Raw genomic sequence first — 23,696 nt, forward strand, 5'->3', positions numbered from 1 at the left:
CCCTGCCCAGGTGAAAATCTGCATATAACTTCTGACTCCCCCCCCCAAACTTAACTAATATCCTACTAATGACCGAAAGCCTTACTGATGACACAAACCGTGGATTAATACGTGTTTTGTATGTTATAAATATTACATCCTACATTCTTACAATAAAGTAAGTAAGAGAAAAGAAAAGGTTAAGAAAATCGTAAGGAAAATCATTTCTGGGGCACCTGGGTGGCTCAGTGGGTTAAAGCTTCTGCCTTCGGCTCAGGTCATGATCTCAGGGTCCTGGGATCGAGCCCTGCATCGGTCTCTCTGCTCAGCAGGGAGCCTGCTTCCCCCCTCTCTCTGCCTGCCTCTCTGCCTACTTGTGCTCTCTGCCAAATAAATAAATAAAATCTTAAAAAAAAAAAAAGGAAAAAATCATTTCTACAGTACGGTATTTACTGAAAAAAAAAAAAAACCCACGTATAAGTAAAAGTGTGTAGTTCAAACCCCTGTTATTCGAGGGTCATCTGTATTTACTTTCTACAACGAGTCTGAGGGGTCCGAGTGCTTCACCTTGTCTTATCCCTTCCTCCTTCCCCCGTCTTTGCTCCCAGGGAACAGGCACAGGTCCCCTGCTACACAGCAATCCTCTCCGTAAAATAGAGCACACTCTTTCCCCTCTACATTTTCATACACCGCTCTCTTCTCAGGGAGAATTAGACACACATCAGCAGCATTCACCTATTTTTGTGCCTAAGTATAAGAAACAGAAACCTGTCTTTAAATAATTTATATAATTTTTTAAAATAGTAACTTCACTTTGCCAACCACCCTTCCCCACTGGGGCAGGGGTGGGGGCGGCAGTGTGGCGTGCTTCTCTAGTTGCTTCTTTCTGATAGCTGCCACCTCCAACTTCAGGGACCTAATTTATCTGGATGAACACCAGAAGACCATTCGGAGGCTCTCTCAGTCTGGGAGGGAGGGTGGGCCAGAGTCTAAAAACTAATGGAGAGGCCAGCTGCTGAAGGGCTGGGAGTTGTGCCAGCGGGAGCCTGGATCTGACCAATAGGACAACAAGGAGAGGCAGGGAGCTAGGAGCCCACCACCGTCTACCATCCCAGGAGTTCTGGCCACACCCACTTCGGGCTGACTCCTGGAGGTAATGACAGCCCAGGAAGATGGGACAGGGCTTGGGGTTTGGCTGGAACTGTAGGCATACAGTGGGAATCAAAATTCTAAGCTAACCTAGTAATCAGAATAAAGGAGAAGCTGTGCCCCTAGGATGGCTATTGATACTGAAGAATGGGACAGCTCTGGTCATAGAAAGTGTCATCTTCCTGGAAGCCACCTATCCCCGGTGTGACTCGCCACAAGCAGCACTGGACCTCACCGCAGTGTGGGGTCATCGTTTCATCCACCAGAGCATGTCCCCTATAGTCCGTACATGACGTGCATCAGAAGCCTGGTGTCCCAATGACCCCAGCACCGCTCACTATTTGGGGGAGACGAAGAATGAATGAAGACGCTTTTAAGTGGACTGCGTTACATGTTAAGCTCATTTTATCCCCAACTCTTAGACTCAAAATTCCCACTGACATAGCAATTTCTGGACTAACTCCAATGGAAGGAATCCTGCTCACTTGAAGTGGAAAAAAAATAAAGATTTACACCATGGAAAATACCCAAGGGCTGTAGATGGTGGAAAGTGCAACTCATCACTCTGCTTGCTTATTTTTCTACCACCGATCCAAACACATGGGCCACCACACTTCAGAGCCAGGCCCACCCCAGCTAAGACTCAGCTCCCAACAGCACTCTTTCCATTTAGCTACCCTAAATTTTTCACTTATTGAAGTATCTTCCAGTAACCACCAAATGAATGGAATAAACAGAGTGTTCCAGATTACTATTCTCAGTGAGATGTTTAGTGTCATAAACAATCAAAACTCACCATACACTTAGCACCTAGCAAAATCTTGCATGTTAGTAGTGGCTAATAGTGTTAAAAGGGGCGGCATAAGTATCTGTTAAATGAGCAAATCAATTAACTCGTTTCAGCTTATAGCCCTGGATGTTCAGGTTCATAACAGACTTATGCTGTTCAGCTACCATAAACCAATTACTTTATACTATTTCTAAATTTTCCTGAATATGATTGATTCAGAAATTAATAGATTTTTTATTAGAACAATATGGAATATAGAAATAGACCCACATACACATGGGGGTTTTGTTTATAACACAAATAGCATATCAGATCAGTAAAAAAGATGAATTAATCAGTAAACTGAGACATTTGAAAAAAGAAAAAAATAAAAAATAACAAAACAAATCCCAACCTGGCTTTTGGTACCAAAATAAATTCCATTTAATCAAAAAAAAAAGTTTAATTTAAAAAACACACTATAAAAGTACTAGAGCAAAATAAAAATATAGGTAAAGATTTTTATAATATTAGAGTGTGGAAGGATTTTCAAAGCAAGACATAAAACACCAAAACCATTAAAGAAAAGACAGTCATATTTGGCTAAGTAAAGGTTTTTAAATATTTGGTATGATTTTTTAAAAATATTGTAAACAAAGTAATATAGAAACCAACAAACTGAGGAAAAAGACGTGTAATATAAATGACAAAGGTTTGGTTTCTGAATATGCAAAGAGTTCTCACAAATCAATAAGAAAAACAACCCAATTTAAATGGGTAAATGATGCAACTTAGAAAATTGCAGAATAAAATAGTCAATAAATATATGAAAAGATATTCATTATTTAAGAAGTGCAAACAAGAACAGATTATCACTTTTAACCTATAATATTAGCAGAGATAAAAAAATCCCGGTGATATTCATTATGAGTAAATGTGTGGAAAATCATACTCTAAACACTTAAAAGGAAGTAAGTTAGTTAGTACAATATTTTGGAAATTAATTTTACAATATCTTTTTAAAGATATAAACTTCAGTATCTCTGACCCAAAACTCTATTTCTGGGAATTATCCTACAGATGTATTTTACACACATACATTAAAATTTGGATACAAACACTTTATTGCAAATTATTTATAAAAACCAAAATTGGAATTATCCAAATATCTGTCATTAGGGCACCAATTAAGTGAATCATGGTATATTGTTGTGAGAGAATTCTATGTCACTCTTAAAATAAAGGAAGTAAATCATATAGCAACATGAAAAGATAGTCAAGGTTTACCTCTAGGGGAAAGATACAGGGAAAGAACACTTGCATATGTACAGACCACATCTAGAAAACTACATAAGAACCATAAGACATCACCAGATGAAGGTGGTCTCTGCACTTTTCATTTTGGAACGTTTTTGTACCATTTGTATTCTTTACAAGTATGTATTAACTCCAGTCATTAAAAAGAACTTTAAGAAAGGGGCGTCCAGGTGACTCAGCTGGTTAAGCATCTGACTCTTGATTTTGGCTCAGGTCACGATCTCAGGATTGTGAGATCAAACCCCACGTTGGACTCACACTGAGCGTAGAGCCTGCTTAAGATTCTCTCTATCCCTCTCCCTTTACCCCTCCCACACCACCTGTGCACGTGCCTTCTCTCTACAACCCCCCCAAAAAAAGAAGAAGAAGAAGAAGAACTTTGAGGAAGAAGGGTCTTCGCAATGGTTTTCTTCATAGAAAGGTCTTCTTCATTAAAAATAGGCACAGTATTTTTAATACTTGATGGAATTGCTTTCAAACACCCTGGAACACTTTAAAAAAGCTTACTTATCTACAACTAATAATGCTTCCTATTTAATTAATTGATGAAAATAGGCCTCCATTGCTTTCCAATCTCCCTCATATCCCACCAAACACGGAAAATACTATACTATTTGTCTAGCACAGGACACAGTGGACACAGGGGACACAGGTGGCTGCAGCCTGCTCACCCCCACCAGCCAAGGCTGGCGCCTGAGTCCCTACTCCCTGTGGCATGAAGGCAGCCCACACCCACCACCTGGGAGGCTCCTGTTCTAGGAGCTTCTATTAAACACCACCACTTTAGTATATACTTTAAAATAATGAAGATCCTTCAGTAAGTATAATTTTAAAACAAGCGAAATCGGGTGCTTGGGTGGCTGAGTCAGTTAAGCACCTGCCTTCGGCTAAGGTCATGATCCTCAGATTCTGGGATCAAGCCCCGTCCCTGCTCAGAAGGGAGTCTGCTTCTTCCTCTCCCTCTGCCCCTTACCCCCATTTGCTCTCTCTCTGAAATAAATTTAAAAAATTTTTTTTTAATTTAAAAATAAAAAAGTTAAAAACTAGCAAAAATATAGTTGACCCTTGAACAACAGGTTTGAACCACAGGGGTCCATTCACACACAGATTTTCTTCAATGAATACACAGTAGTACTGTAAATGTATTTTCTTTATAATTTTCTTAATAACATTTTTTCTCTGAAGTTAGAGAAAACTTCATTATTGTAATAATGCATTATATAATATATACAAAATAGATGTTAATTAACTTTATGTTATTGGTAAGGCTTCTGTCAACAATAGGCTATCAGTAGTTAAGTTTCCAGAGGTGTTAACAGTTATACATGAATTTTCAACTGTGCAGGTGGTCAACCCTCTAATCCCTGCATTGTTCAAGGGTCCACTATAATAGCATAGTGTTAGAAGTCAGAAGAATAGCTTAGTTTTCTTTATTTTTTGCTTTTCTTTTCTTCTTTCTTTCTTTTTGAAGGCTAGTGCCAGGAAGGAGAAACAGGGTGGGCTTCTGATGGACTGGTCACTTTCTGGACCTGCGTGTTTGTGGTTATACAGGTCTACTCATTTTGGTGAAAATCCATTTTGCACCACATTTAACATCTGTGCAGTTTTTTTTTTTTATACGAATGTTATACTTCAACATAAAAGTTTAAAGAGTATGTTATAAATTTGATCAAGTTAGTAAAAATAATGAAGTTCGACAATATGGAGTAAATCAAAAGCTATTATTAGCATATATACATCTTGCAGATCCCATAGCAGAGAAGATTAAAGAAAACTTCTAAATTGGAATCCTCTCGTAGAACCATCTATTCAAACTCCCCTAAAGCCTTTTGAGGTTATCAGGATGTACAATGGTTCATGGCGGGAGAGTAAGAGAATTTTCTGACTATGATTTCCCAGGCAGGATTCCCTGGTAGATGTCACGTGAGTTAGTTAAGTGGTGAAGAGAGAAGAGGTCCTCCCATGTCCCTGCCCAGAGGTTTATCCAGGCTGGCACGGCTGTGGCGACAGTCACACCAGCAGACATCTCACAGGCCCCACCCATCTTACAGGCTGGCGGTCCTGACGGATGGTTCACAACTTGCAAACTGACATTCCTAACATAGCGCTTAACAGGCATCCCAGGGAAGAGTAACGGACTGAAAGGACCAAAGTAAAACGCTGCTTCCTGCACACGTGAGCCGGGAAATGGGGAAGGGCGAGAAAGCCGGGGCTCCGGGCCGCTCCCCCAACACACAGGCTCTGGACCTGGAGCAAAACGGTCAACACCCCAAGCTCAGTGTCTCGCACCTGCAAATCGGGGACAGGAAGCGCACCCTGTAGGTGGACCGTGCACTACAACCATACAGAGTGCTGCTGCTTTGCTGTCGTTGTCATAGAGCCCGTGGGGACATGTTAGGACCTCCCCACTGTCGTCAGGATCCTGATGCTGTACTTTGCCTCTTCATATGTACTACATTCCCAGAACTGAGAACCAGCCGTCTTGTGTCCTGAAACACTTGCCAGTGACCCTAACAGGCTGGGAATTTTGCCTCCTTTCTTCCATGGACATACTTCAAACCTGGTTCAGTGGTTATTATTTTTTAAACACGGGACCTTCTATTTTTTTTTTAAGATTTTATTTATTTATTTGTCAGAGAGAGAGAGAGCGTAAGCAGGCAGAGTGGCAAGCAGAGGCAGAGAGAGAAGCAGGCTCCCTGCTTAGCAAGGAGCCCCATGTGGGACTTGATCCCAGGACCCTGGAATCATGACCTGAGCCGAAGGCAGTGGCTTAACCGACTGAGCCACCCAGGCGTCCCAACCTTTTATTTTTTAATAATCCCATTCTATCGAACCATTACTGCATGCCAGCTGTGCTCAAGTGATCTGGGACCAATAAGGATCAAGTTTTGAGGCACAGCAAAGTAGTTCAGTGCATTGTGTCCTGGAGTCAAACAAAGCTAGTTCCAATCCACAAAGCCTCCCTTCTTAGTAGTCAGTGTTTGTGCCTGTCCCTAATCCCTAAGCTTCAGTCTGCTCATCAGCAAGGTGGAGACAATAACAGAACCCCCGTAATGCCATAAGGTATATAAAGCACTTACTCAGTTGGGGAAGATTAAATATGGCCACCAATTCTTGGCATTCCTCCCATTAAGAGGTGGAGCATAAATCTCCTCCCTTTGCTTCTGGGCTGGCCTCAGTGATTTCCTCCATCAATCACACCTCACAGATATGCCATTCTGGGCTCTTCCTCCCAAAGCTCATGGAACACTCACTCTGGAAACAGCCAGCCCCCAGATGACAAGTCTCCCTCCCCTGAGACTCCACGCTACGAAGAAACCTATGCTAACTGCAGGGAGAGGCCACATGGAGAGAGACACCTGCTTAGCCCCAGCTGGCCCGGCCACCCCAGCAGAAGCACCAGATGTGTGAGTGGCACAGCCCGCAGAGGGTGCCCACCCCAGCCAGCACCGACCAGCGATCGGCAAGGAAACCCAGGCAAGAGCTACCCTCAGAGCCCAGTCAAACCACAGAACTGGGAGAATAAAAAACAATGCCTTGTTCTTTGAAACTACTCAGGGTGGATGGCTTGTTACACAGCAGTGGTAACTGACATACTCAGACGGTGCCTGGCGCACGAGTCAGACTCAGCACATGTCCGCTGTTAGGATTACGGAGATACTCACAAACTAGCCTGGGTTCAAGTTCATCTATGCAGTGACACCCTTCTTAATCAGAGGCATTCGGAAGCACCCTGTTGATTGGGGAAGAACGGGGTATGTTTTAGTTTCAGTTCCAAGACTGTGCACTGATCTTTTCCAACCAACTATCGAGGACCCTGCTGGGTTAGGGGTAGGGGCAATTAGAAACCCATTGTAGTGCTTCTGAGGAAGAAGCCAAGGATGTCTGAAGACACAGGCAGAGTGTCCATAACTATGTTGCTGGAAAACAAGAACTAGGATGTGCACATCTGGTTAGCGGTGACACAACAGTGGTGATTCACAAGTCAGAAGCGCGGGGCTGACAGAGTGAAATGTGCAGTAACCCGATTCACATTAACAGCAGCAACGCGCTCAAATCAGTAAATCATACAGCCAAACTTTTAACAACAATATTTTTTAAATATTTCCATTTTTATTGTGCAACAGTACAGATTAGGTTATGTTACTAAGATTAACCTACGAGGAGGTCTACAAATAATACAACTCATCTGTTTAAATAGGGATCTTTCGGGGTGTCTGGGTGGTTTAGTCGTTAAGCAATTGCCTTTAGCCGGTGCTGGGATCGAGTCCCGCGTTGGGCTCTTTGCTCAGCGGGAAGCCTCCTTCTCCCTCTCCCACTCGCACTACTTGTGTTCCCTCTCTTGCTGTCTCTGTCTCTCTCTGCGTCAAATAAATAAATAAAATCTTTTAAAAATAAATTAATTAATAATTAATTAATTAAACAGGGATCTTTTTTTTTTTTAATCTATAGACCAAAAAAAAAATCTATAAACCCTATTTATTACTAGTTCCTTTTAAACTGAATTATTCTGGAAGATCTATAAATCTGAGTTTGTGATCCTCAAGCTTATATGAATAATGCTTTTATGAGAAGAACATTCTTTTAAAGGCCTAATGCATTCTTTGGCCACATACAGAACAGAATCTAGGTATCCCTATGGGAGGGTCTCGGATTTCCAAGGCTGTCCATGAGCTGCATCACACCAGAAAAAGTAGCAAGACTGTACGGTTGAGGCCTACTCCTCTGGGAATAGCATCCTGGGCCAGCACTTGGCATTGCCAAGAACATACCTCCACATTGCAGCGGACCCTGATTTCTAGAATACAGCCTCCTCTCCCACGGTCCTGCCAACATCAGACACTTCATGAGGGACAAGAGTGCCATTAACCCAAGGACAACCTTAATGGTCAGAGCAGTGTTTCTCAGGCTCTTTTAAGACTCCATAGGCTTTTTTAAGGGGAAAAGCAATCCCATCCATGGATCCCAATGTAGACATTAATGGCAGTGTAAATAAATGCAAATGATTAAAGGACACACAAACTGCTTATGATATTCTGAAACTATAAACATAAATGTATTAATTAAATGCAAAGTGAAGTACAAAACCAACAACATTCAGATGAGTATCAGTCTGCTGTGATGTATCGTGTTGCTCTGCTAAACTGAAATAGCCCAGGGCTGGGGAGCACTCAGAGGTCAGCATGCTGTCACCATGTGACGGTATGGTTCCCTCCCACTCCATACGTGATCTGTCAGCAAAGTATTCACTTCTACCTTCAAACAGCCAAAGTGGGACCCCACTCACAGCCTAGGCTGCTACCCTGTGATGGAAATCACCGTGCCCTGGCCTTCCACCAGTTCCCCTGCCTGTGATCTACCCTCCACAGCTGCGGGAGCCATCTGCCGAAAAGAGAGGTCAGACCATTGCTACTCTTCTGCCCCAAACCTCCAACAGTGCTCCCACCCCACTCCCTGCCCTTCCCTGTCCCCAGCTTTCTCTCTGCCGCAGACCTCCCCAGGACTCGGTATTTAAGAGCGGTGATCACTCTTGCTGCAATGTCAGCTCCACGAGGTCAGGACTGTGGGTCTGATTTGTCACCCGCTGTATGCCCACGCCCTGGCACAGTGCCTGGTAAATATCCGGGACGTGCCACAGGATCACTGGATCTTCACGTGGCCCCCTGCGTTATTTCTGTCCGAACTCTGCCTGGGCTCTTGTCCCATGAGCCAGTTCTTATGGGCATTGAAGTTGATGCACTTCTGTCACACAGCGATCACCCTGAAGATCCAGGAGGTAATTTTCTTTCCTTTTTAAAGAACAGCCTCGAAAACAAACAGGCACAAAAAGCAACGGACCCTGTGGGGGGCAGAATGCCAGACCCACAACTTTCCAAAATCCCATTTTGAGAAAGACTAGCTTTGAGAGCGCTGGGGAAGCCAGAGCAGTCACGAGGAGACCTAACAGTGACACGCAGGGATAAGAACATAGCATCCTGATGAGCCCTTCCAGCGGTCTTGTGTCCTGCTGAGGACAGACCTGGCCTCCCGTGGCCTGTGGGCATAACCTTCACGGTTTCAAGGACCTCTCAAGGTCTCACCCAAATTACTTTCCAGTTTTAGTGTCAAATTATCAGTCATTACCAGTAACAACCAAAGGGAATCTCTCCTTGTCAAACGTCTCCTTGGCCTTGCAGCAAATTTTTACAGGTTTTAAATGACTGACACAAGCAACCATGTGTGCTCATTAAATAAACCAAAGAAGAGAAGAGTAAGTCGTATTTAAGTGCAAATTAGGCCCCACCCCCACAGGGATCACCACTTGGACAAATGAGTCTTTTTAGAATTTTTTCCTGTCAGTGAATGCCCATGTAAGCAACGCCTCTCCCACTCACTCCTCCGCACTTCCCTCCTCTGCCCTGGGCCTACGTGGTTCAGCAGCAGACACCCACACGGCCTCTCTGACCTCTGCCAAACTCCCCGGCCCTTCCTTGGGAACATGGGGCAATGAAGTATCACGTGACACCCCACAGGGTCACCAGGGGTTGATTCCCATGTGTGCCCATCACACCAAGGACACGGCTGGACGATAAACCTCAAAGACATTGTCCCCTCCTCTCTGGGAAACTGTTCTACGCGCTACAGCCCAGCCCAGCAGCCACGTAGCGCATCTCCTAGTGAGTAGCTCCATTCCTCGCTAAAGGCACACGCAGCCCTCAGTTAAACCTTCATCCACTTTACACAGACCCCTGTTGTCCTGCGTTACTCTCCAAAAGGTAAGCCTGGTTGGGGGTTCTGGTCTGTACTGGCATCAGGAGGGAAGGTCACCAGGCTCAGCTCAGCACGCACTCCCCCACTCAGCAGTGGGGAAGCCCTTGAAGAACAGACTAGAAACCCTCCAAGACCTAAGCCCCGATGCCTCTTTCAGGGAGGACAGTCTGATGATCCATGGATGAGAAGTGGGGAGAATAAGAAAACAAATTAAACAGATGGAGGAAAATGATCCTGCGGGGCAAGAAAGAACAGAGACGACAATAACAACAACGACAAAACAGTAGAGCAAGACCGTGAACTTGATGTTGACCAGAAAATTAAGAGCGGTCATCTAAATGTAACACCAGAGACAGGGAGAGAAGAGGGGCTACAAAAAGGAGAACCAGGGCATTGAGGAAGGCAGGTAGGCTGATTTCTTCATACCCGCAGGATTTTCAGCTAACAAGAGGAAACAAGACTGTGGCAAGTTTGTACAATCCTAGGTCATTATGAAGAAACAAGGCTGAAGGTATCGTCCTGGATCCCTCAGTCTTTGTGGTCTCAAATGGAAATCAGCATCTCAGTCACTGCCCCCTCCCCATAATTAGATTCAAAATTTAATTAAGATGAGCATGTGTTACTTTACAACAACAACAACAAAAATAGCTTCAGAAGAGCATTATGAAAAAATTTAGAAAGGGGTGCCTGGGTGGTTCAGCAGGTTAAGCCTCTGCCTTCGGCTCAGGTCATGATCCCAGGGTCCTGGGATGGAGCCCCACATCGGGCCCTCTGCTCAGCAGGGAGCCTGCTTCCTCCTCTCTGTCTCTGCCTGCCTCTCTGCCTACTTGTGATCTCTCTCTGTCGAATAAATAAATAAAATCTTAAACAAAATTTAGAAAGTATTTTAGCTCCTGAAATGAAAGATAAGTCTATGAAGTATGGAGCATTGATGCTAGGCGCTTTTTTTTTTCCTTTAAAAAAAAAAATAAGACTTTCTTAATTAAGCTTACCATAAGTGTAAATGCCGTGGCCAATAGTTTGACCAGAAAACAAACCGACCAACAAAAACCCATGGAAACACTTGGCTCTTTCCCTTTGCCAGCAGAGGGCAAGTGGGTAACTTCTACATGACAGTCTCCAGGCACAGGGACACTCACATTCCTCTCTCTCTCCTTCTCTTTCCCTCTTTTTCTCCCTTTCTTCCCCCCAGCCCTTCTCCCCTTTTCTTGTCTTCCTTTCTCTCCCCTCACTCCCCCTCCCTCTCTCTCTCCCCTTTCAGGAAAGTCTCTGACTGAGGCCCCTTTTCGGACTATGCTTTCTACCAGCAGATCTCAGTCAGAAGATCTCCTGCACTCCAGGAGAGCAGAAAGGAAGTGATAGTGGATAAAGCAGGTATCTTTTTCTCCTAGAAAAACAAATACTATCAACGAAAAGGGATCCAGCTCTCTGCCACTTTGATCAAAGTTGAGAAAATAGGAGGGAAGTGATTTCCCCTGGGTTCTGCTTTGCTCTCCCGCAGGTTCCCCCAGGTGCCTCTGGGGGAACTGAAAGCCACCTGGGGCTGCCTTTTGGGCTAAATCTTGAGCAAGCAGAAGCTGAGTTCATGACCTCCAGAGAAGGCAAGGCAGGTCTGAGGCCACAGGAGCAAAGAAACAGGTCCGAAAAAGATTCACCACAACAGAAGATTCCACAGTGAGAAACCCATTCAGTGATCCTGATGTTAAATCTCTCCTTTTCTTTTCCTTATTTCTGCTGAGAAAGTGAAGCAACAAGAAGCACAGCTATTTCCTCAGGAGCTACATGCCTCTCTGCAGCTCAGTGGTCAGGCCATGCGACCAAAGCTGCAAAACCAAAGTCAACCCCTGGGTAAAGCAGAGGGCTGGGCTAGTCTCCGAGGGAGACTGAGCACTCTCACCCACCAACCTACCTATGTGCTCCCCACCTGCCAGAGCTCCTGTGTCCCTCCCCCAGCTCTGGCCCAGGTCTGTTTCTCCACAGAGAACACTGACCACCTTCTAACCAGCCATAGAATCTGCTTTCCCACCTTCTGTTAAGATGGAGTAAGCTCCACAAGGGACATGAGCAACTAAAAAATAAGGCATCTCAACACCTTGAGAGGGTGTCTCCTCACCAAAATGCATAACCCAGAAGAAGCAAGGAGGTAGCAACCAGACAAATGGAGATCTTGGGACTTTCTATAAGACAAAGGGTCTGGATTCGTAGAATCCAGAAAAAAAGAAAGAAAAAGAGGGAAGAAAAAGAGGGGGACAGTTTAAATGACAGACATGACAAACAAATGTAGTTCAAGGTCTCTTACTGTGGATTTTTAAAACAGCTATAAAGGACATGGGGGACAATTGGGAAATCTAAATATGAACGATGAACGATATTCTTGATACCATTATATCTGTGTTCAATGCTGGGGGTATTACAGGTGTGCAGGAGAACGTCTTTTCTCCGAAAAGATACATACTTAAGTATTTGGGGTTTAAATGGTATAATGTCCACAACTGACTTTCCGATGGTTTAAGAAAGAGAAATAGTATTATTTAATACATTAGAGAAAAAAGAGATAAAGCAAGACTGGCAAAATGTCACCCCCACTGAATATAGGTGAGAGACCCACATTCATTGCACTACTCTTTCTAACGTTTTGTGAGTTTGAGACTTTTCAACATAAAACAAGGGAAAAGGGGAGTTAAAAATAAAAAGACCCACATGCTAGGGAAATAGTGGGGTCAACAGGACAGTGGTCAGCCCAGGAGTGGAAGGGCTGTGCCCCCTGTCTACCACACCCTCCAACCACCTCAACCCTCCACCTGCTCTCCCCAGTGCCTAGGGTGGTCCACACCCACCTCTCCATTCTTGTCAAAGCCCTGGGTGTCCTCTGGGGCTGTTCAAACCCTTCCCTCTTGGAGAAGCTTTCCCAGATTGTTCGTTTCCAAGCCCTGCTGTGCTCAATTTCACTTCCGCGGCTCCCACTAAACCACGTGACACCTCCAAGGCCCCTCACCTTCATCCCTGTGGCCGGGAATGCTAGTTCCTGTGCATGTGCCTGTCTTTCCTGCCCGACCAGGAACCTCTCCATCACCAGCAGCTACTAGAACCCCGCCTTCCCTGTTTTCTGTCTCCGGCAGAGATAGCCCAGCAACAAAAATTTTCTGTCCCTCACCTGTCCTCACTTCTAATAAGACGGATGACAGTCAGTATTTGTCATCATCTTACTCTTCTGCCATGCATGGCTCTGTGGCAGGTGGTGTCACAGGAATCCAAGCGATGTCACTTAGTACACCGCTGATCTGTCCCCATCCCAGGAACAGCGATTACTTCCAAAGATAAGGATCATCGAGGCTGTCCTGTCTACCTACAGCCACCCACAGCTCCTGGCATGAAAGGAGCACCAGATAAACGGTGAGTGGTTGAGTATTCGAACGCCTCTTAATGTTCAAGCACATATTAGAAATTATAAAAGCAAAGATAAATGAAGGGCACCTGGGTGGCTCAGTCCGTTGAGCAGCTGAGCTGCCGACTCTTGGTTTCGGCCCAGGTCATGATCTCAGGGTTGAGAGGAAGGGATGAAGCCCCGTTAGTTGCTCCGGCTCAGCAGGAAGTCTGCTTGAGAGTCTCTCTCTCTCTCTCCCTCTGCCCCTCCCCCTTCATGCTCCCGGGCACTTGCACACTCCCTCTTTAAAATAAATAAGCAAATCTTAAAAAAAAAAGATAAACTAAAGTATAATATTTTCATAGATATTCAAGCACTAAAAGTAGCCTCTCTTGTTGGACACAAGTCTGAAGACCTTTTCTAATTCATGAGCTCAAAATCTTTTCATGTCTTAGCATCTCAAAATGCGAAGTTTTGTATTTTCTAATGGCCGTGGACTTGGAGCAGTCCTGAAGGACTCACACTCACGAGAACAGGGGAAGGCGTGGGGGCCACATGCCTGAAAAGGGTCGGGGAGGGACCATGAGAAGTTTGACAATGCTTTACGAGCAACTCCAACGCATACCCAGACATGAGCTGAGCTCTGGAAGCAGAGGGAGACACACAGCCACTCTGACCCTGAACAAAAGAGGAACAAACAGAGCCTGGTGGGTTCTACCCGCCTGGCCTGGGTGCTCCGTATTACTGTGTGTTGTGCACTCCTGGGAACACGTCCCACTGTGTCATTTATATTTATTTTCAAGGCTGAACCACACTTCCCACAAAGGGCCCAATTTAATAGAGGAATCAAGTTTGATAAGAGAGAAATTAGGTTGGGGCGCCTGGGTGGCTCAGTCAGTGGAGCGTCTGCCTCCGGCTCAGGTCATGATCCCAGGGTCCTGGGTGCAGCAGGGACTCTGATTCTCCCTCTCATGCTCTCTCTCTCTCAAATAAATAAATAAATAAAATCTTAAAAAGGAAAAAAAGAAAGAAAGAAATGAGGTTTCTAGCCTGTCTGCACCCTCCCCAGCAGCCCCCACCCATGAAATGCAGGTTTCTGGGAACAACTGAAAACAACCATGTTAGACTCTCAGACTGGGAAAGCAGTTCTGATGACTTCCTGGCCCAATCCTCCCCCATCCTACCCACTCCTTCCTTCCACAGTGACCCTCACAGATTCATACAGCCTTATGAATACTTCTGGCAGCGGGACATTCCCTATCACCCAAAGCAGCCCATCTGAGGTTCCACAGCTCTGACTGATCTGCTTACTGGGAGCAGAAATCTGTCCCACCCTCGGGTCCTAGAGCCTCTGGGGATCACACAGCCCCGTCCTGCCAAGGCCTTGTACACCTCTGAAGTCTTCACTGTCCAGATGTCACACCACATCCCGGGGGTCTGCTCCATGAAGAACCACCACACAGATTCTAAGAAAGGCCAGAAGGATGGGCATCCCCAAGCTCCTTACCAAAATCAGGACACCCCTGGTTGTCTTTTAACCTTGCCACTCAGCTGTTGAGGAAGTGGCAGAATCTCTAAACTGTCGTCAAGACAACCGAAGTCCAAATATAAATGTCTTTGGGATTCCATCCGGAAGCAGTTGTTAAGTGTACACACCCAGAGGAAATAATAAAATAAAAGAAAGCTCCTCTCCTGCCCCCGCCCCCCTGCCCCTCCTCCCCCCGCCCCCCACCCCTCCTCCTACTCCTCCTCTTCTCCCTGGTCTCCCTCTCTCTCTCCCCTTGCTTTTTGCCACGTGGTGATGTGTGTTAAAAATGCATACTGGGAAGCTTTCCACCTTTGGGGTTGGAACAGCTGCTGCCTCAATATTGTTTTTGTTAGTTTTTTTTTTAACATACTTTGCTGTTTTTAAGGGGGTTGTTTTTAAGCTACGTGTTTCATAATACTAGTTCAGATTACAAAGTGGGACGATTGGCACTTTATTGAAAAGAACAAGACTCCTGGGTCCCAGGTGTTTAATAAGGACCCTATCCCAGTGTGGGACCCTGTCCTGCATGGCTGGCTTCCACGGGTGGCCTTCCTTCCCCCAGGAAAGGGCAGTCACAGAGGCCTAGAAAAGACATGAGAAAGTCCACCCATGAAAATAATGAGAGCCCAACAATTTATAATAAGTAGCCTAAATAAATCCAAAACTCTGAAGTCCTTAGGTTTTCTAAGAGCACAAAACATTCGGAGAATGTCCCACAGACTGCAGTGGATTCCGCTTGGGAGCACTTCTGGCTCCCTCTGGTTTCCACCTGTTGCAAATGACCCTCCTGTCAGGAACCTCCAACCGCACAGCAGAGATTGCAGACTACAGTGAAGAGGAATCAAAGTCTGCACTGCCCTCGCCTACGACAACCTTGTGCCACAAACAGGAAGTGCATCCCTGCGGGTAACCATGGAGCGATCAAGGCAAACAGCTAGGCACAAAAACACCAGCCCCTCACAGTCCCCAGAGAGACAGCCAGACTTCAGCTAGGAGGGCCGCATCTTCGATCACCTTCTCAAAGAGGCCCGAAAACAAGTGATAGGAACAGAGGGCATGGCTTGTAGGATCTCAGTCATACTGAGACTTCAGGCAGATGTGGTAGTGGCTGAAAAACAGGAAGCTGAGTGCTAGCCCCATGCAAGACTTCATCCAGAAAACTGGACCTCCCAACAGAGAGAACCAAAGGAGCTCAGGACTTCTGGTAAAATTTTGAGGGCCCATTCAGACATGGCCTTGATCCCTTCTTTTAGTCACTGACCCGCAAGGTTCTTTCTCAAATCGAGCAAACCCCACCTTTAACCCAAGGTGGTTAAAGTGGCTTTGACCTCCCTCAAACGCTATCTCACTCACACAAGCCCCCCTATATGATGAGCCGCTAAGAATACAGCCCTATCACTCACAGCTTGCCCAGGACAGGCCCGGCCCTAGTACAGGACTTAAGAAATTCTACTCAGTGTGGGCAACAAGGTCATTGGCCCTCTGACCTAAACAAGACAAAAACCTGGAGCCACTCTAAAAAAACCGAAGCCTGAGGATACGGTATTACGTGGGTGAACCGGCAAGTCTCCATCTGCTCAGAAATACATTCTTGCTCTGGCAGAGTTCTTTCCTCGCAAGCCAATCCCCTACCAACAGAGCCACTGTTAAGACCCAGCAAACAAGGGTGAGGCACTGTCTCCAGGAAGCCACTAAAAGAGTGTGCTTCGCTCTGAGAGATCAAAGAAAAGAAGGGAAGGGACTTCTCCAGCTATCTCATCGCCCCGCCTTGCTAATTGTCACCCTGGAATCACAGGTTAGCAGGAAATGGCACCGCGTGTCTTAGCAGATCATCTGGTATAATCCTCTGCCTTAAAAGGGAAGATGTTATGATGTCCATTTTCTAGAAGAGTCAACTGAAGTCCTTGCCCAGAAATGCACAGCGAGCGATCTGTTTCCTTGTAAAAGGATACAGAGACTCTTCCCTGAGCAGTGTGAAGATAAGTCATGGGATGTGTAGGGCCTGTGCCACCTATGTAGGGGAGAGGAGGCAAAACATTTCCTACTTTTTTACTCCCGAAGCCAATCTCCATGCACACAACACACGTCAAAGTTGCTCTTGATTCCTTGGGACACGACATTCCTTCCAAGTCTCTGAAAGCCTTCCATGAGGCTGAAATGACCCCTCGCAAGTAAAACACAAGATGCCCGAAATTTATGTCAGGACTATGTTGGAGAGCCTAGCTGAGAGTGAAACCCACCCCGGCAACACTCAGAAAAGTCAACAGAGGAAGACCAGGACGGGAGCCTTTGCAGATCCCAGCTGTGGTTGAGCAAGCCAGGAGGGCGGGCACACCAGGGAGTTTGTGACCAGGCTAACAGCAAAGGGAGGGCCTTTGCCAGGTCTTCTGGAATTCTAACCGAACAGGACGATCTAGTGTAAATGACAGTTCTGGCAAAAGACAGGGACGGGAGACAGTCAAGAACATTGTCCAGAGATTCCAGAAGGGCCTAGATGGAGCCCAGACACTTGGCTGGTCTGGCACAATTCAATCCTAACCTGGAATTATTTCCTCATTATAGGAGTCTCTCCATCTCTCCTGACCAGTTAGCATTTCTTGTAAATAACAATGGGTTTCCCCTTTTACTACCCTTTTTGTAGGAAATAGTTTTCTTGGGAGACCGGATTTGCCAGAGGCAGTACCCTCTGGAGTCCTTGCCAAAGGCTGCTGGAAACACGGCTTAAAACCAGCTCCTTCAAAAGAACAAACTCTGGAATTTGACGTGGGCACCCAAAAGGAAATGACCCGTAGTATTATCTGAGCTCTCTGCGGCCAGTTTCCAGAGACTGTCCTGCATCCCCTGACGGGTCGGCCGAGGCGAGGGGCTGGGGTATCTGTTTCTATCTGTTTCTTGGCTTCTTTCCCATTTCCTCAGACTCAGAAAGACCCACTTGGGGAGGCGAAGCGGTGATCCGGGGAGACTTTCCATCCTGCCTTCTTGCTCCGGAGCACGGAAGTTTCCGAGGCGCTAAGCTCTCCAACACTTACCCTTCACCTTCCAGCCAGGGCATCCCCTCGCGTCCCCTCGCCTTTGGCTGGGCTTTCTTTCCCACCCACTTCCCCGCCACCTCCCCGAAAAGTGAATAAACCAATTGCCCCAGAGAGGCAGAAAGGATCTGGAGCCTGGGCTGAGTAACCTAAAGTTTCCGCCGGAAGGAAATTATCAAAGGCGAAGGAGAAAGCCCTCGGAGGCCGGAGGGACTGCGGCTCCTGGCCGCCGCCGCTCCGCCTGTCCCCGCCGAGGGTCCCGCGGCCCGGCCCCAGCGCTGCGGGGCCAGCGCGGATCCCGGGAGACACGGGAGCGGGTGAACGAGCCAGCAGCTCCCGCGCAGGCTCGCACCCGACCGCCGCCCGGCTGGGAAGAGGGGCGCACGGACGCGGGGGGTGCGCAGGGGACGGCGGGGGGACGCACGGCCGGGGATGTCCCCGGCGGATGGCGGCGCAGGACTCACCCCGAGAAGACACACTTTGAGCTCCCGTATCGCCATCATGTGCTCGGGGCCGGACCAGGCAGGGGCTCAGCATCCTCCGGGGCCGGGGCCGCGCCGCGCCCGCGCCCAGCCAGCGGCCTCCAGTCTCCGCCTTTCGCTCGCGGCAGCCCGCGGGCGGGACCGCAGCTGCTGCTATTTCTGGGCCGCCGGCCCCGCCGCGGTCGGTCACGTGGCCGCCGGCCGGCTCCTCCCGGGGCTTCGGGTCTAACCTCGGCGGCCCCCAGCTCCCAGGAACGCCCCCCCTCCAACGGCGTCAGCCACCCCGGGGCAGCCACCCCCTCCCCCGGGACCTGCGGCGTTCCTGGCAGCGTGCCTCCTCCCTCAGACCCGCTCAGCGGCCGGACCCCGCTCTGCCGAGTTCCCTCCGGCATCTGCCTCGCCAGTCCCTCCCGGCCGCAGTGCCCCACGGGGTGTAAATAGAACAGGATCTCCCCGTGGGTGGGGGGAGACCCCGCGGTGGTTGCGTCCCTGAGGATTCCATTCCTCATGTCCGAGTGGCTGCTGTCAGCTGAGGTCCTTTATGGGGGAGCACTCGGAAGTCCCCCAGCAGTCCCATCGTTATAGGACACTCTAGGATTGCCGCAGAAATGAAGCCAGAACGCAAATGTGAGGAAGAGAAGGAACAGTGAACTTTGCAACCCACCTTCTCCTCCTGCAGTTCCCAATGCGAGGGTTTCCACGAACTCCCATGTAGTTCTTCACCCTCAGCCCTGAGTTCATTCTTCCCGTGTGTACTTGAAAACGGTTCTCGAAGCAGGGGTCTATAACTCCCTCCAAAACAGATGTGTCCCTGTCTGGAAAAGGGAATGCACATGGCCGAGAGGAAGCTGCCTTGCTCAGTACAGAAAATGCTATAATTTGCCTGGGCGGACACCCACGCTCAGAAACATAGCTAGAAATATGTAGCTCCCAGAATGGACCATCCTTCCTTAACCAGCAAAAAAAAAAAGAGGTTCAGGCTGGAGACAGTCAAGGAAGTCTTGTGGAACTATCCTCTCTTCTCCATCCACAGCCCAGTAAACCTTGTCCACTAAGATGACTTCACTTCTTGATACTACAGACATGTCACCTTTTTGGACACATGCACCTGAGTAATCCATGGGCATTTCAGATGGGAAATAACATGATTTTGTCTGTTTGTGTTTTAAGATTTTATTTATTTATTTGACAGAGACATAGTGAGAGAGCGAACACAAGTAGGAGGAGTGGGAAAGGGAGAAGAAGCAAGCTTCCCCGCCAAGCAGGGAGCCCAATGCGGGGCTCTATCCCAGGACCGGACCGTGGGATCATGACCTGAGCCGAAGGCAGAATTTAACAACTGAGCCACCCGGGCGCCCCATAAGATCCTTTTTCTTAAACTTCATCCCTCATCCCGAACTCTAAGGCCTCTCTCCTGACTTGCCAATTTTGGTCAATGACATTTCCATTCCCCCAGTGGACCACCCACTTTCGTCATCTGACTTTGTTTCTATTGCAGCCATGTTGAAGCAACCTCGCACCCTCGTGACACTGCCTCCCCCATCCAGTGGGAGCTTCAGAATCAAGACCTCCAGAGAGAAGCATCCTGGAGCTCTAGAATCAAGACAGGCCCCCAAACTGACAGTTGGCATTTAAATTCCCCAGAGCAAGTAGGGTCTTCGGTGGCCAGGTACAGGCTTCTGGAGGGTTACTCACACAAATATGGACTACGTGGTTCAAAAGACAGCCATGGACAAGACACGAGTCTTGTTCAACATGGAGATTATTGTATCAGCATCTGTCCTTGGTTCAGTATCCAAAGCAAGGACAGTCTTTTATGTGAGCAGTGAGAAAAGGTCCGCCTAGAATTACACAGCCCTGGTCACAATATTTCCCTGTCCTCAGATTTGCTGAGCACAGAGCAAGGGCAACACAGTTGCAGAGACATATCGTGGTGTAGTAGCTCTGTGGCCAATGCCTGCAGCCCCCTTCCCTAACACCTCCCCTCTCCCTGATAGTATGACATGAGTCTCCGTGTACAGTCACTTGCCTTTGGCCTTTTCTCTCATTTTCCGAAAGCCCATCAGACCAGAATGGAAGCCTTTCTGTGTTTTCCACCCTCTGGAATGAGTGGGAATTTGTAAACTACTGTGGGTGACCGAGGGCAGGACCATTCCCAGACAAAAATGAGCTGACAAAATTTCTCTTCTATTCCCTTACCCTTTTTCATGATTCTTCTTCCATGCTCTTCTCCATTAGCCTAGGTGTTTGGGGTGCTTGTTTGGTTTCTAGGCTCTCCCCAAACAATCCCTTACCCACATCTCCTGGTCCTAGGCCCCCAGAATCACTCAGATCTGTTTATCCTTCTTCCCACCCCCAGCTCCAGTAAAAAATCACAGCATTTAGGGCACTTGAGGGGCTCAGTTGGTTAAGCAATTCCCACTCTTGATTTGGGCTCAAGTCATGATCTGTTTTTGAGAAATCGAGCCCTGTGGGGTTCCATGCTAGGCATGGAGCATGCTGAAGATTCTCTCTCTCCCTCTTCCTCTTACCCTCCCCCCACCTCCACCTCCCCTCCCTGCCCCTGCTCTAAAAAACAAAAACAAAAACAAAGAAACCCCACCTCATTTGTGCCAAATTCTGGTCAGCTTTACAAAGTAGCAGTCCTAATCTGTCAACTGGACCCCCTTCATGGGTATATACCCCTTCCTCAGCCTTGGAAACTTAAAATTGGCCTCCTGAAAAACCTGGTCTGCATGACCATCCCAAGGTGATGCATAACCTTCTCGCCCAGGAAGAAGGGGTGATGATGATACCATGACATATATTTTGGGAATGACAAGATCCCAGGTAGCTCTCAACTTTTAAAGATATAATGTTCTCTGTGAATGCTATTATTATACTCTTTGATTACTGTGCTAAGCACCTGTCCTGACTCCTCCAGGATTTTCTGTGTAGGAAGATGTTCTGATATAACTGAAGCAGGGATCAACATTCAGTGATACATAACTGAGAACTTACGAGATTAAATAAAATAGAACAAGCAAGTTTTCTTAATGAGACCTCTGTTAAAGTAAAAGGTCACTGTATTAACTCAGACTCCTGCCTTTCTGCTGCTTTAAGGTCTTCAGTGATGGGACGCCTGGGTGGCTGAGTCCACTGAACATCTGCCTTCGTCTCAGGTCATGATCTCAGGGTCCTGAGATCAAGCCCCACGTCGGGGTCCCTGCTCAGCGGGGAGTCTGCTTCTCCCTCTTACTCTCCCTCCGTGTTCTCTCTCTCTCTCTCAAGTAAATACATAAAATCTTTAAAAATAAACAAATGAAGCCTTCAATGGCACCAAATGAGATGAACTCCCAAGCTGTTCGGGACATCTTACCATACCCTTCCCAAGCCAGCCTCTCCTCTGCCCACCTGGTAAAACCCGTCATTGTTTAGAGACCCTTTCAGATTTCACCCCTCACCTCTTAGCATTTATTCAACACAAATAAAGGAATTAACAACTAAATCCCCTTTATAATAAGTCAGCCTCCAAACAGATCAGCTGATGGAATTACCCATCTCTATGAAAGGTATCCATAAAAAAAAAAAAAGAAAGAAAGAAAGAAAGGTATCCATAGTTTATACCAAGGATCATCTCTGTTTTACTAGAGTTTTAAAAGGACAAATAATGTCTTAAGAAGAAAAGTGACTAGGAATGAATGGTTTTTCACCTCAGCTAGGATGTTTCTCCATCAGGATCTTTGACCTCTCAGGCTATTCAAATAAGACTACTGTTTCAGGGTAATGTGTGACGAGGCCCTACGATCCCCGGGCTACACACAGAATGGATGCTTGAGCACAGATACTCATCCTTGGATGACTTCTCAGAAGCTTCCACATGTGATACCCTTTCAAAGAAAAGAGGAATTCTCCGACAAGTACTTAGAGTTATTCTACCGAGTGACCAGAAAGTGACTGGGAAAACTGCCTCATGCTTTCAGTAAAAATCTAGCAAAAGCCAATAAAAGCCATAAAACTGGTCACATTTTTTGATCCAGCAAATCCGTTTTTGGACAGTCACCTGTCCAAATAAGCACAAATAGTGACCCAATACAAAGCCTGCCTGTTTGCACCCAAACATGTGTACAAGAAACAAAGAAACATGTGAGAGGAACAGAAAAATCAGCTCTGCCGAGATAAAGGGAGTGGAGCTACATCCACGGCAAGTGAAGGGCCGAGACAATAGACCTCCCTTCACTCTTAGGGGGCTAGTAAGCAAAGGACAATGCTTCTCTGGGATATGCTTAATGGTGCACAGCGGCACGTGTCACCTAGGTGGCAAAAGCTATGTGTATGCTGGGATACACATAGAAATTTCACAGAAATTTCTTACAGGTAAGTTTCTGTGAGAATCACATGAAACAAAATTGGGCCTGCATGTTACAGAGGCGAAGCCACGCAAATGGGTTACAACTCTCCAGGCTGCAGGCTGAACTCAGCGGGCCGCGGGTGAGCCATCTGGCCCGCTCGAAGGCCAGTTAAGGAAAAATTAAAGTGTTTCTGAACCTTGTTTTTAATAATTGTATCTTTTCGGAACTTTGGTGTCTGCGATATCGGTTAAATAGCCTTTTAATATATCTCATTTTCTGAGCCCCTTCTTCGTTTCTCCCTACTTTCCTTCTTTCCTTCCCTCCTTTCTTTCTCTCTTAAGTTTCAGATATTTTCTGACAAGCACATGCCGCTCTCTCTTATCTGCAATTCAGACCCTTTAAATACACTTTGAGAAGCTCAACTCCTGAATATACCAGTTAAGCCAGAGGTTTGAGGGATTTTAGGAACGCAGAAGTGAAAGGGCCCCACGATTCACCCACAGACTCAGAGAAGGAGAAAGTAGCCTAAAAGAGATTCTGAGTGGCTGAGAATCCTGGGAACAGAAGGAGCCTCCATCGTGGGAAGGAGGATGGTCTCCATGCCCCTGGAACAGGGCAGCATGGAGAAGGGCATGGTAGGTAAGTGGATACACATTCCTCTGTGAGGGACTGTTCTCCCTTAGCCACTCTGGTTGTCTTCATCTTCACGTGGAAAGGATGGTGGCATCTCTTAGGAGCTCAGGAAGGGCAACTAAAGATGTTAGTGAGCTGTCAGCTCTTGAGATAATGGATGGAGGAGGGTCAAGACCCATTTTCTTCATTGTCTCCATTACGACCTGAATGAGAGTACTCAGAAATGTTCAAGAACGAACAGATCACCCAAAATTAAAACAATGGAGGACTCCGTTGGGCTCTCACAAAGGATTGGCAATAAGTAGCAATGTTTAGATTTTCCAGGCTTACCACCCTGGGTCTCCAGACAGAGCACCTCTTTACCT

The 23,696-nt window shown here is 46.9% G+C and overlaps 1 protein-coding gene across 1 annotated transcript in view; it reads right to left on the reverse strand.

Moving 5' to 3' along the window:
- RAB31 (RAB31, member RAS oncogene family) overlaps nucleotides 1–18,512 on the reverse strand; it is a 126,918-nt gene extending 108,406 nt beyond the window's left edge. The window contains exon 1 of the mRNA XM_059409182.1: nucleotides 18,350–18,512. Coding sequence (XP_059265165.1) covers nucleotides 18,350–18,388 — 39 coding nt within the window. The 5' untranslated portion in view covers nucleotides 18,389–18,512. The remainder of the gene's footprint in view (nucleotides 1–18,349) is intronic.
- Nucleotides 18,513–23,696: the final 5,184 nt, after the last annotated feature.

The sequence above is a fragment of the Mustela nigripes genome, chromosome 8, assembly GCF_022355385.1.
Source record: "Mustela nigripes isolate SB6536 chromosome 8, MUSNIG.SB6536, whole genome shotgun sequence".
NCBI lineage: Eukaryota > Metazoa > Chordata > Mammalia > Carnivora > Mustelidae > Mustela > Mustela nigripes.